This window comes from Haliotis rufescens, unplaced genomic scaffold (genome assembly GCF_023055435.1).
Source record: "Haliotis rufescens isolate VD_foot unplaced genomic scaffold, xgHalRufe1.0.p SCAF_21, whole genome shotgun sequence".
Lineage (NCBI taxonomy): Eukaryota > Metazoa > Mollusca > Gastropoda > Lepetellida > Haliotidae > Haliotis > Haliotis rufescens.
In genome coordinates, this window is record NW_025963902.1 from 1,229,464 (window position 1) to 1,243,001 (window position 13,538).

Below are 13,538 nucleotides of genomic sequence, written 5' to 3' on the forward strand. Positions count from 1 at the left end.
CACTTCAGTTAACCGGACAGAAGACAGGAAACGAGTAGCAGTATTATATATAACACCAGGGACAACGATTCTTACCAGACTAGATTTGTGATGGTGATATTCAACATGGCGTCTACAAAGTTTGCCTCTTTTCTCGCCGTCATTTCATTTATACAGGTGAGATTAGTTTCACTAATGTAGAAATTGTTTATATGTACAATATATTTTCAGGAAAGTGATATTTCACTGCAGGAAGGTCCGGGGTTCTATCCGCGGCCGCGTCATACTAAAATAGGTTTTTTTTTTGAAGAGTGTACTTGTTGTTTGGATGACTCGTAACAACAACTGGCGAGGGGAAGAAGATATTTTCGTATCCCCGTAACTCGATGAAAAAAACGTGATACTTCACTCGACACATGACATTTCCCCTGTATATCACAGTACTTACACTAATTATTTTGTAAATAGCAATATACGCTGCTATACAATTATGGTTCTATCTTTTTTTGTCATAAAGTTTGTTTGTTTGTTTGTTTGTTGCTTAACGCCGCACTCAGCAATATTCCAGCTATATGATGGCGGTCTGTAAATAATCGAGTCTGGACCCGACAATCCAGTGATTGACACCATTAACATCGACCCACACAATTGGGATACGATGACATGCATCAACCAAGTCAGCGAGTCTGACCACCCGATCCCGTTACGACAAGCATAGTCGCCTTTTACGGCAAGCATGGGTTGTTGAAATCTATTCTATCCCGAATCTTCACGGGTCTTTTGTCATAAAGGGGAGGGTGGAGTGATGGTGGGATGGGAGCGTGAGGGGACGTGGCATAGATGCCCCCCACCCCCGAATCTGTGTTCAGCGTTGTCCAGCGTTGTCAGATAGATGACAACCTGAATACTTATTTGTGTTTACATTCTGACCATTGTCTTTTCCAGATTCTGAGCAGCGTGTCATCCTTGACCATGGATCAGATTATTCAAAACGCAGCTAATTCAAGTAAGAAATCTAATTTCACAATGTCCCTTCTATGTACCTCTTATTAATTGATCAGATTCCGCTTCTCATATCTATTAAATTGCTTCAAACAAAATGACGGCGCCCAGTGAAGACGATCTGATCAATAATCAAGATCTTTATTGTAATAAAGCGGGTCTTACCTCGCGAAGTGCATCAAACTACGTGAACACCTTGATTAAAAACATGAACAGATTTCCAAATATCTATCGACCCCCAGTTGGCAAATCTTTCAGTCGACCGAAAGCCATGTTGTTTAAGAACCGGATGTCTAGTTCGTTACGCGATTTTGATTGGACTACGCATAGACTCGTTAGTCTAGCCAAAATGTAATTCCAGCCTGGTCCGGCAAGGGTGGAAACTGGACTTTTACAGTCAGTTATTTCCCTTGCCTCGGGAAGATGCTTGGAAGTTGACAGCTGACAAATTAGACACAATACATTATGGATAAGAACTTCTATATTAAACGGTGATAGGATCTGTACCGAAAGGTCGCTGTTGTAGTATTATAGAGTCCAAAATGTTTGTCCAGTTTGTAGACCCGAATGATTACCCTACTCTCACCCTGTCAACATCATAGTGTCTAAATCTCAGATAGGGATTCACCACAGTGGAACCCCGCTTATCTATAGTTTTCCTCTTAACATGGTCCCGAGTTCTGAATAATTAATGAGGACTACTTTGCAAAACCACTCAGGTGCTGTATGCATGGATCAAGCAATACTCGTCCGTAATGCAGGGTTTCCGATTTGGTGAGGTTTCACTGTATATACAGTAAACTACGGTTATAACGAACTCAAAGGGACCACTTATTTTAGTTCGTTATAACCGTCGTTCGTTATAAGCATATACAGCATATGTACAGCAAAAGGTCGGGACAAAAAAAATACGTTCGCTATATCCGTCAGTTCGTTATAAACGTAGTTTAGTGTATATTTGAATAAGTAGATAATATATACAAATGACTCCAGGTACACATTTAAGCACACGTGGGGCTTCCAGAATTTAGTTTACTCTGCTTTAGTTTGGATCGACCCAACACGGGAGGTATCAGGGCTCAGGGTGTCCATTCATCTATGCCCATCGGAATTTGCTGTGAAGAATCTGGTCCCTAGGCGTGCCAGAAACGTATGGCCCTGTGTTCGAATCCAAGATTGTATATCCTGGTTTGTCAGCACCACATCCTTGCTCGTTCGGCACGCCTTAACATAACTGAAATACTGTTCAAAGAGGTGTCGGCCCTACTCAACCACCAATGCATTCTTATGAGGCAAGGCTCAATCTTCCATGAGTTCATCATATAAGTCGGGGCGAACCGGGATTCGAACCCACGATCATAGTATTCTGGCATGCCAAAGGGAGGCAACTCTGTACAGCGAATTGCGACGCCTTGAGCGACTGGGCCACTCGTGCCCCTGTGCTGTATTGAGCTCACGATCACTCCCTCCCATGTCTTTGCAGGTGCGCAGTTCGAGTTCATGGATGAGGCCAACGGCGTGGTTCAGGTGGAGCTGGACATGAAGTTCACGTTAGACCAGTGGCGGGACCTAATCAAACTGTAAGGGCATGCGATTTATTATGTTATTGATTATAACAATTCATATTTAATTCATTTGAGCAAATGTATAACTTCTTTTACATTTTTTGTTGATTCGTAATTATTGTGAAGTGTTTCTGGGTCATAGAATAACGCTCGTGTGATGCATGGTATTATGTATGCCGGGTGTACTTGCGAGAAGGAATAATTTGATGATGATTATGATTATTATGATTATGGTTATGATCATTATTATTGTTGTTGTTGTTGAGTCATAAGGATTATGGTGATTGTAGGGGTAGTAACATAAAGTAGATTATTTTAACATTTGAATCCGTTTCTTACAAAATATGACAATTAATATCAGTGTAAGGGAAATTATAAAAAATCATTCCACCGCCTGGTGTCTACGTTAGAATTGAGACTGTGCTTGCAAATACTAGGGGAAATTTATTTATAGCTGTTTGTTCTGACTATTGCTACTCTCTCTCTGTCAGAAACAAAACCAGCGGAAACAGCCGAGTGAAGCGGAAAGCCGTTCGGAACGCGCGACTGCGCTGGACATCGAAGGCAATCCCATACGAGATTGCGCCGAATACATTTAGTGAGCGTTTATGCTGCCATTATCTATGATATAGTACTGTGTGTTCGCATTTAAGCAGAATTTCATTCAAGAACAAGTGGGCCTAATATACCGGACACTTATAAGATGACACATGACTACCTGTATTCAATCGTCACCGCACACCTTTAATTACGATTCCACTGTATATGTATTTTAATATTATAATATATCATGTTTTTATCTAATTGTATGTTGTTGTAATGTTAGATGTTATTAAAAAAATAGTGATTGTTAACAGATGCGTTAGTAACTGGGGCTGTCCCAGTCTTCTGAGGCGCTGTAATTCGCTGTGCAGAGTTGCATCCCTTAGATGTGCCAGAAACCTATGATCGTGGGTTCGAATCCCGGTTCGCCCTGATTATGTTTCTTGGTTTGTCAGCACCCTACCTGTGTTCGTGGGTTTCTCCATCTTCCAGAGGCAAGCATGTCCACTAGCCTATACCCAAGCCTAGTTTCTAGTGGAAACAAGACTTTGATAAAAAGGCTATTGGACGCTCTTGCCTCGGGAAGATGCGGTTTTACCAAAGTGGTAAACGTCTGAGACCTGCATAGCTTCGGGTTTTCCTCCCACATTAGGCTGACACGCCGTGATATAACTGGAATACTGTTAAAAGCGGCGTTGAACCCAACTCACTCACACACAACTAAATGAAAAACAGCAACACGTGTTTCGTACTGACACTGGCCCCTGACCTGACGAATACTTTGATTGTTTGTTTGTTTGTTGTTGCTTAACGACGCACTCAGCAATATTCCAGCAATATGACGGCGGTCTGTAAATAATTGAGTCTGGACCAGACATTAAAGTGACTGATATCATGAGCATCGATCTACGGAATTAGGGTACAATGACATGCATCAACCAAGTCAGCGAGCCTGACCGATCTTGTTAGTCGTTTCTTACGAAGGCAAGCAAGGGTTGCTGAAGACCTAATCTGACCCGGATCTTCACGGGTCGACCCGAAAAGGTACAGTGTCCACCTTTGGTGCCTATTTCTAGTTTCAGACTGTGTAATTGGCACACAGTCTGAAACTAAGAACCTTGTGTCTGTGTAATGATGGCAGCTGGTTTACATTGAGTTGCCAGACAAACAGAGGGTGTTTAAATAGCTAGAATCAATAGTGCCATGACAGCTGACCGGCCTGAAACTAGTTTATAAAGAGTCTGTGACAAGTTATGACAAATCACCTAGTCAGCGGGTGGTTTCAGTTGTGCTTGCTGTACTTGTGTCGTTACGAAAACAATGTGATGTGTTGTTTGTTGTCAGGTACCAGGGAGCGACAACAGATCCAGAACGCCATTGATGATTGGGAGATGTACACGTGCATCACGTTTCGAGCCAGTTCGACTGGGAACCGAGTCAGATTCCAAGATGGCGGCGGGTAAGTTAGCTCAGTTGATGCGATACACGGCTTAAAAGATGGAGTTGTCAGCTCTTAGAATTTTCCAATGTGGACCCAAGTTGTGGGTGTCAGGATTCAGGTAATAAAATCACAGTTGTCGGTGAATGTCACAGTTGACGGTGAATGTTACAGTTGTCGTGAATGTCACAGTTGTCGGTAAATGTCACAGTTGACGGTGAATGTCACAGTTGACGGTGAATGTTACAGTTGTCGGTAAATGTCACAGTTGTCGGTGAATGTCACAGTTGTCGGTGAATGTCACAGTTGACGGTAAATGTCACAGTTGACGGTGAATGTCACAGTTGTCGGTGAATGTCACAGTTGTCGGTGAATGTCACAGTTGACGGTAAATGTCACAGTTGTCGGTGAATGTTACAGTTGACGGTAAATGTCACAGTTGACGGTGAATGTTACAGTTGACGGTAAATGTCACAGTTGTCGGTGAATGTCACAGTTGACGGTGAATGTCACTGTTGACGGTAAATGTCACAGTTGACGGTAAATGTCACAGTTGACGGTGAATGTTACAGTTGTCGGTGAATGTCACAGTTGACGGTAAATGTCACAGTTGACGGTGAATGTTACAGTTGTCGGTGAATGTCACAGTTGACGGTAAATGTCACAGTTGTCGGTGAATGTCACAGTTGACGGTAAATGTCACAGTTGACGGTGAATATTACATTTGTCGGTGAATGTCATTTTTCTCGCCGAATATACAATACACATCGGTGAATGTGCCACAGTTGCCGATAGATATGGCATAATACCTAGTCGCGGATTATTCAACAGTTGCGGGGTGAATGGTAGAGTTGTCCTAGAAATGATGTCAGTTATCGTAGACGAGGTCCAAAAGATGTTCTTTAGGGAAATGTATCACAGTCGTCGGGATCCCATTTATTCGTTACGAGAGCACAGTTGTCCTTCGCGAGATCAGTTAATCTTTACGGGATCACAGTAGCCTTTTCCGAGATCACAGTTGACCTTTACGAGATCACAGTTGTCATGCACGAGATTACAGTTGTCCTTCACGAGATCACAGTTGTCCTTCACGAGATCACAGTTGTCCTTCACGAGATCACAGTTGTCATTCACGAGATCACAGTTGTCCTTCACGAGATCAGTTGTCCTTCGCGAGATTACAGTTGTGCTTCACGAGATCGCAGTTGTCCTTCACGAGATTACAGTTGTCCTTCACGAGATCGCAGTTGTCCTTCACGAGATTACAGTTGTCCTTCACGAGATGACAGTTGTCCTTCACGAGATTACAGTTGTCCTTCATTATAACGTATATGTGGTCTTCATTTCAGTTGTTCCTCGTTTGTGGGAATGCTTGGGCGTGGTTCTCAGGCCATCACTCTCGCGAGAGGTTGCAGACAGGTTCGTTGTGTTAAAGCTCATTTTTCGAAAAAAACAACACGAAAAACGTAACGTAAAGTTTGAAACATGAACAGTGTTCACATAATAATATTGAAAAAGTAACTTATACGTGTTTGACCTCTTGACGCCAATTGACCCGTGAAGATTCGGGGTAGAATAGATCTTTAGCAATCTGTAAAAGGCGACTATGCTTGTCGTAAGAGGCGACTAACGGGATAGGGTTGTCAGGCTCGCTGACGTGGTTGATGCATGTCATTGTATCCCAATTCCGCAGATCGATGCTCATGATGTCAATCACTGCATTGTCTTATCCAGATACAACTATTTAAAGACCGCCGTCATATAGCTGGAATATTGCTGAGTGCGGCGTTAAACAACAAACGCGACGCAACCTGACGCCAATTGGTTCAAGTCCCTCAAATGATACAGATTGTGGGTTCGAATCCCTGATCCTGGGCTGTTGATGACCCTGTCTCTTTCATCCAAGCGGTTAACGTTCTGCGTGACTGCTAAATGGCTTTGTATAACAGAATTATCCTGTAAATTAAAACCCCACTCACTTATCAAATGTATGAACGCCGACGTCCGCCTAGACTAAAATCTAGTCTCTGAAATGAACATATCGTACATAAAAAAAACAGTTGTTCAGTAATAATAAAAAGGAGCCCAGTGACACTCTTCATTTTCAGTGCAGTGATACTGCAGTGATCTAGACTTGCCAAACATTATAGACTTGCATGGGCTGTATTTGATATATATTTGTATCAGGGTCTGTAAGACAGACTAACGTCCGCCCTGCTGTTTGTACCCATTGAAACCAAATTTACACATCACAATCTTGTTACAATGGAAACCCGTTGGTATGGAAATCTCCCAAACATGAACTTACGGGGCCCTCTTCATTATTATATACAGTGGGATGTTGGTCTGGAGCGTGTTTTAATGATCCGAACGATTTCACTTGGATCGGCAGTTTCAGATTAACCGGGTTTTCTTTAATGGAAGAAAATAAATAATTTGGATATAATTTCATATTGGTTTCCATACCATTCCGAACAACACCAGTGCTAAATACTGTTACTGAGTGAGTGAGTTGGGTTTTACGCCGCTTTTAACAGTATTCCAGTTATATCACGGCGTGTCAGCTTAATGTGTGAGGAAAGCCCGAAGTGATGCAGGTCTCAGACGTTTACCAGTTCGGTGAAACCCATGAGCACGGGTATGGTGCTGACAAACCTAGAAACATAATCGGGGCGAACCGGGATTCGAACCCACAATCATAGGTTTCTGGCGTGCCCAAGGGACGCAACTCTGCACAGCGAATCGCGGCGCCTCAGACGCCTTAGACGACTGGGCCACCCGTGCCCCCCTAAATACTGTTAAGTGACACGTGCAATAAACGTTGCACGATGGGGCCAAGAAGAGTCCAACAAAAGTACAGTAAACTATGTTTATAACGAACACGCTTATAACGAACTTACCGATATAACGAACTTAATTTAGTCCCGGCCATTTGTATATATGCTGTATATATGCTTAAAACGAACTACGGTTATTACGAACTTTTGTTAGTGGTCCCTTTGAGTTCGTTATAACCGTAGTTTAAAGTAGTTATTTCTCTCTTCCAGAAGGGTACAATTATTCATGAGATCGGACACGCCGTCGGGTTCCACCACGAACAGACGAGGCCAGACCGGGACCGCTTTGTGCGGATTCTGCGGGAGAACATTCCCCCAAATGTGTTCTTCAACTTCCAAAAATACTCCACAGCAGTCATTGACGACTTCGGCGTCCCTTACGACTTCAGCAGCATCATGCACTACGGCAGCACGGTAAGACGTACTCACGGAATGGCACGTCATTTTTCTGTTGCATGTTGTTTTACGCCTCTCTCAGCAAGATTCCAGCTATATCACTGCGGTCAGTACAAATCGAGTCGTGCACCAGACAGGGGGTTGATATTATGAACACGCCGTCTAATGACACGTACAACTGGCCTGATTTGGCCAAGTCCATCCAGGAAGTTCCACGGGGTAGATCAAGTCATACACTCATTACTGTCAATCGAATGTAATTCCGGGGGTCTGTGTAGTTGGGTGGTGTGGTGATTACGGAATGGATGGAATGGTGTGCTCGTGGATGACCAGTGACGTTTTACCTGACGGATATTATGTCACAGTCAGCCATAACATATCTATATAGGTGGCTCTTACGTGTTCGAATCCGGACAAAACACCTGTGGTCCATATCATCGGCATTGGTGAATGCCGGGACACGATGACCTCACTCACTCACTCACTCACTCACTCACTCACTCACTCACTCACCCACCCACTCACTCACTCACTCACTCACTCACTCACTCACTCACTCACCCACCGACCCACTCACTCACTCACTCACTCTCCTTCAATGTTTCAGGCGTTCACCGTGAATGGTCGGCGTACCATTGAGACCCTTGATCAGCAGTTTCAGGACAGGATCGGCAACCGACGCGGCCACAGTTTCCGAGATATCAAACTCGCCAACAAAATGTACAGTTGCTCAGGTACATAGCTTGGACCTCGGCCAATGCAACACAATGTATAGTGCATGCGTCATTCACAACAATACGTCATGTGAACTTCAGCCAGTGCAACACAATGTGCGGTGCATGCGTCATTCACACCAATACGTCCTGTGTCAACCATACGATACAGGAAATGTGGGAAGCGACCTAGTGCATATTGTTAGGGCAATGTATGGTATAAAGAGCAATATACAGTGAACTAATTGTCGACATACAATGACACCCCATGAAACCGGACTCTCCCCAATAAAATATGCAAATTGGGAGAAGTAAACCGCAGGGCAAAAGAAAGTATACACCCTTGTTTGCTGGTGGCTAAACTGAAACAAACAAGACATGGCTGTTCGGTATATACGGTATGATAGTCATATGATTGGACCTTAAGTTTGTAAATTTATCCAGGACTGTTTTCAGCCAAGGAATTATGAAATTTTGATAACGTTTGTAATTATTTGGTCACATCTAATTTTATACTGTATACATGCCGGGCAGTTTATATCGTTCTGTGTTTGTATAATATACAGTATAACAGTAACTGTCCACGAGACGGGTTTTCCAGATTGACAAGCTCTGACTGTATATCCTGACGCATCATGAAGGGCATGCCTGACTCAATCCAAACCTTAAAATAATTTTGTTCCAGAAAATAGTAATTTGGCCACAGGTCGTACAGAATAATTGTTGAATTAATGCCCTGAAAAAAATGTTGAGGGCACGATGACTCACTCACTCACTCCAAAAGTCGTTTGGCTCCTCCTTCGAGAGAAACATACGTACGTTCGAATAAGTGACAAAACGATATTCTGTGCCCCCGTCACATGCACAATTCGTATCTTAAGGTCATCTTCCTTATTCCAGAGTCTTGCACGGGCATCACGGACGCTAGCTGTCCTAGCAATCGCGAGGGGTTTGTTGGCAAAGACTGCAAGTGTTGGTGCCGCGGCACTGGTAACAGCCCTGTTCAACACTGTGACGGCGGCGGCATCGGCAACGGGGACGGCGGAGATGGTGGAGACGGCGGCAGTGTCACGCAAGCACCAGGTGGGTTCAGAGGAAATGACCAAATATGACACTTTGGTGGTCAACAGGCAATCTCAATACAATCATATCTTAGTTTCCGCTATACAACGATCAGAGGACATCTAATTATGGGTCATGTCAGAACGACTGGGCATCCAGGCACACGGACGCCAAATCCAGCAGACCTACGTACGAGGACAACCAGCGTCACAAGCGTCCATCTGCCGAGATATCATCATGTACTGCACCCGTGAATATCCGGGGTAGAATAGGTCTTCAGCAACACATGCTTGCCGTAAAAGGCGACTATGCTTGTCGTAAGAGGCTAACGGGTGGTCAGGCTCGCTGATTCGGTTGAGGCATGTCATCGTATCCCATTTTGGTAGATCGTTGCTCATGATATCAGTCATTGAATTGTCTGGTTCAGCCTCAATTATGACAAACCGCAGTCCTATAGCTTGATTATTGTGGCGTTAAACAACAAATAATAAACAAATGAACAAACATCATATACTGTGTGTTGTTTCAGTGACGGGGACGTGCGTGAACATGAACGCCAACTGTGTTGCCTGGGCAGACCGTGGGGAGTGTCAGCGAAATCCCGGCTACATGACGGTGTACTGTCAGAAGGCCTGCAACGTCTGTGACAAAGGTGAGTGTCATGAGTAAGTTATTACAAATCTATTAAAAAAACTTCCACGAAATGAAAATGTACTTGTTCGCCACAAGAACGTCAAGTTTTCCTGGAATGTACACATTAATAGTTTACGTGAGAATGTCAGTCGGACAGTATAGTTTCTTCTGAAACCTGTAACTACCATATAGGCTATAAGACAATTGCCTACACATTGGACCCGTGAAGATCCGGGGTAGAATAGGTCTTCAGCAACCCATGCATATGCTTGCTGTAAATGGCGACTATGCTTGTCGTACGAGGCGACTGAAGAGGTCGGAGGGGGGGTGCAGGCTCGTTGACTTGGTTGATGCATGTCATCGTATCCGAATTGCGTAGATCGGTGCTCCTGATGTCAATACCTGCATTGTCTGGTCCGATAATTTACAGACCGACGTCATATAGCTGGAATATTGCTGAGAGCGGCGTTAAACAACAAACAAACAAAATCCGAAAATGCGCAAACATAAGTAAATATGTTCTATGGGTGGTGAGGTGAAATGGGGTTTAACGTCGCGTCCAAGATTATTGCACCTATATAGCGACGTGCATGTACGTGTGTGTGTGTGAGTGTGTGTGGCTGCTTGTACTAGTCCAGACTGATGCCGATTTATAGTGCTAGCTCACTGAGATACCATGCCGCAGTTTAACATGAATACCCGATTCAGACACAGTATTCTGACTCCGAGCCGACCAGTCCTTGTTTTAGCCCCTTAATGCCGAGCGCCAGACAGGGTAACAACTAGTACCATCTTTTAACGTCTTTTGGTATGACGCGGCCGGGGATCGAACCCCGGACCTACCGCTCTCCGGGCGGACGGTCTACCACTTGACCACGGAGGCGGTCCAAATATGTTCTAAGCTGAGGACGATGGCCTACAGTTGGTTGGTTCGGTTTGTTTGTATTTATGTTGTAGGATGAGTTAAGTGTAAACATCACATGAAACATCCCCTCTTTTTATTCAGTGGCAACGTGTGACGATATGAACACCAACTGTAACTACTGGCAAGGTCGAGGTTACTGCACTGACATGTTTGTCAATTACATGCGCGAAAACTGTGCACAGTCATGCGGCTACTGCAGAAGCGATCGTAAGTAAAATTGTACATATACTGATCGAAAAAAGTTAAGGATCATGAATATTTGGGGACAGCTTTTTTCCAGGGAAGACTGAGCACACAGTTTCATAAAAATATCCCCAATAATATTCATGGTCCCTTTCCTGTATATAATAATATAAATAACATTTCCCGTATTTGCACATCCTTATATTATATTCGCATATGCATTCCATTTCTATATAGTAGACATAAAATAGTCCTTACCTATCAAATAAATGAACCATCAAGTTTGAATATGGTTCATAAAAACTCTTATAGCTTCTAATGGGTATAAATTTGTTTGAAATTTAGAAAGTGGCTATAACGGACAACCGTCTCTGCACCTTGGAACATCATTCTTCACCTTTGTCACGAGCGGCCTGGCGGTGCTGGTTTCCTTCCGCCATTGATCGACTGTTTCCGTGAAATCTCGAAAGCCGACGGAAGATGACGCAGAGACGAGACGACGTGGTTTTGCTTTGAACTTTTGAAGTTGGGTTTATCGTACATAAGAGTGAGTGAGAGAGTGAGTGAGTGAGTGAGTGAGTTGGATTTAAAATGAAATGTTTACCAGTCATATTATATGTCAGCATGTCAGCTTGATGTAAGTGGGAAGCCCGAAGGCTCATCGAATACGTTATGGATACCGAAGTCTCTGAGGCGCGACAAAACTACTTCTCTCTCGTGTGATGTCATTATCGATTATTGCAAGTGCCTCCTTGCAAACATCAAACCAGATCAAGTTCGTCGTCCTCAAGTACTTCAGTACACCGCTTGAGAACCATCACCAGAACATACGATGATATCATTCCGGTCCTTCGGGAGTCACACTGGGTGCCAATATCTCCCAGGGTCAAGGTCGACAATTGTCTCAAGTACCCGACCTACCTTTCTGAGTTGCTTCCCTTGTATCAAACCACTCGTTCACTAAGGGTCACGTGATCAGTTACTCCCAGCTGTGAAATCTTTGTTTGACAAAATAACTTTTTCTTACAATGAAGCTATCAAGTGAAATGACGCTTTCAATCAAGAACCTACGATTCATAACCCACTACTGGTGACATTTCACAGAAGTGCACAGAGAATATATAGATAAACGATGAGCTATATAAATACATTTACTATTGTCATCATCATCATTATTATCATTATTTTTTTGTGATGTAGGTCTTAGGCCACTTTCGTAAAACACAATAAGTGCGTATCCTGGATTCGAACCCACAATCACGGGTGTCTAAAGGACACAACTCTGCACAGTGAATATCATCTTGGCCACCCGCGTTCCCCTCGTAGCCAACAAGTATATCGAAGTCAGCTTGAAATAAAACAAGATGGTTTAACACATATACTATTTATTGTGTTAATACTTTTATGGATATGACGAACAGTGCTACCACAAGTGTATTCAAGCTTCCGCTATCATTCGTCAAATTCCGGTATGGAACGGAAGGTCACGAATGTTTACGGTTCAATGTTTGCGGAACTCATTCAAAGTGCCCGACTGCTGGGGGTTTCTTCAGAACAGATATATATATGTATATATTTGGACATAGTTCGATGTAAATGGGACATATCGATAATAACAATTATCATTGATTTTGCGTATGTGTTAATGTTGTAAAATACTATATTTATGTAATTTTACATGTATGTTACTTTTTATATTTGAAATAACATGAACTATTGTGAGCTGAGCTATGGTCTCTTCATTGAATAAACATCTTAAGACTAAATGAATTTCCGAGGTGCACTTCTTCAATTGACACTGTGGCATTATGACGTCATGTTGGTTGCCAACCACGACGGCTGAGTAACTTAATAGTCGATGCCGCGGCCAATGCAACCGTTGAAAACTGAGCAAAAACCGTTCAGGCCCCATGAATATGTTTATGGATATTTTTATGAAAGTGTGTTCACAGTCCTCACTACAAATAAATATGCCCAAAAATATTCATGATCCCCATAGTTTTTTTTGCTACGAGAAGACAAGACTTTATTATCTCAAGGGAAATTCATAATGCACAGTTGATGAGCACGAAAAACTAAAATATGAAATATGACATATTAAAATATGATCTTAAGAAAATAAGATACTAATCTAACCCCAGGTAAAAACATGTAGAAAATTGAACACTATCACAGTGACGACAAGGCATGGTAGTTAAAATCATATATATATAAAAGCGAACTGTTAAAAAGTATAAAACAACCATTTAAAAGACGAATCCT

General features: G+C 42.9%; 1 protein-coding gene across 1 annotated transcript; it reads left to right on the forward strand.

Annotated features, from left to right (window-relative positions):
* LOC124128121 (zinc metalloproteinase nas-13-like) lies at window positions 1-13,042 on the forward strand. Its single transcript, XM_046491509.2, has 12 exons — window positions 1-156; window positions 925-985; window positions 2,465-2,561; window positions 3,038-3,144; window positions 4,434-4,548; window positions 5,877-5,946; window positions 7,575-7,778; window positions 8,368-8,494; window positions 9,374-9,556; window positions 10,065-10,187; window positions 11,175-11,300; window positions 11,622-13,042. The coding sequence occupies exons 1-12, from the start codon at window positions 91-93 to the stop codon at window positions 11,717-11,719; spliced, it is 1,377 nt and encodes a 458-aa protein (XP_046347465.2). The 5' UTR covers window positions 1-90; the 3' UTR covers window positions 11,720-13,042.
* Window positions 13,043-13,538: the final 496 nt, after the last annotated feature.

What these genes read in the sequence shown, in the direction of transcription:
- LOC124128121 (XM_046491509.2), top strand. Translation starts at nt 91, where the DNA reads ATGGTGATATTCAACATGGCGTCTACAAAGTTTGCCTCTTTTCTCGCC. An exon ending in CCGTCATTTCATTTATACAG is followed by an intron (nt 157 to 924) that starts GTGAGATTAGTT and finishes TGTCTTTTCCAG; the next exon opens with ATTCTGAGCAGCGTGTCATC. An exon ending in TCAAAACGCAGCTAATTCAA is followed by an intron (nt 986 to 2,464) that starts GTAAGAAATCTA and finishes ATGTCTTTGCAG; the next exon opens with GTGCGCAGTTCGAGTTCATG.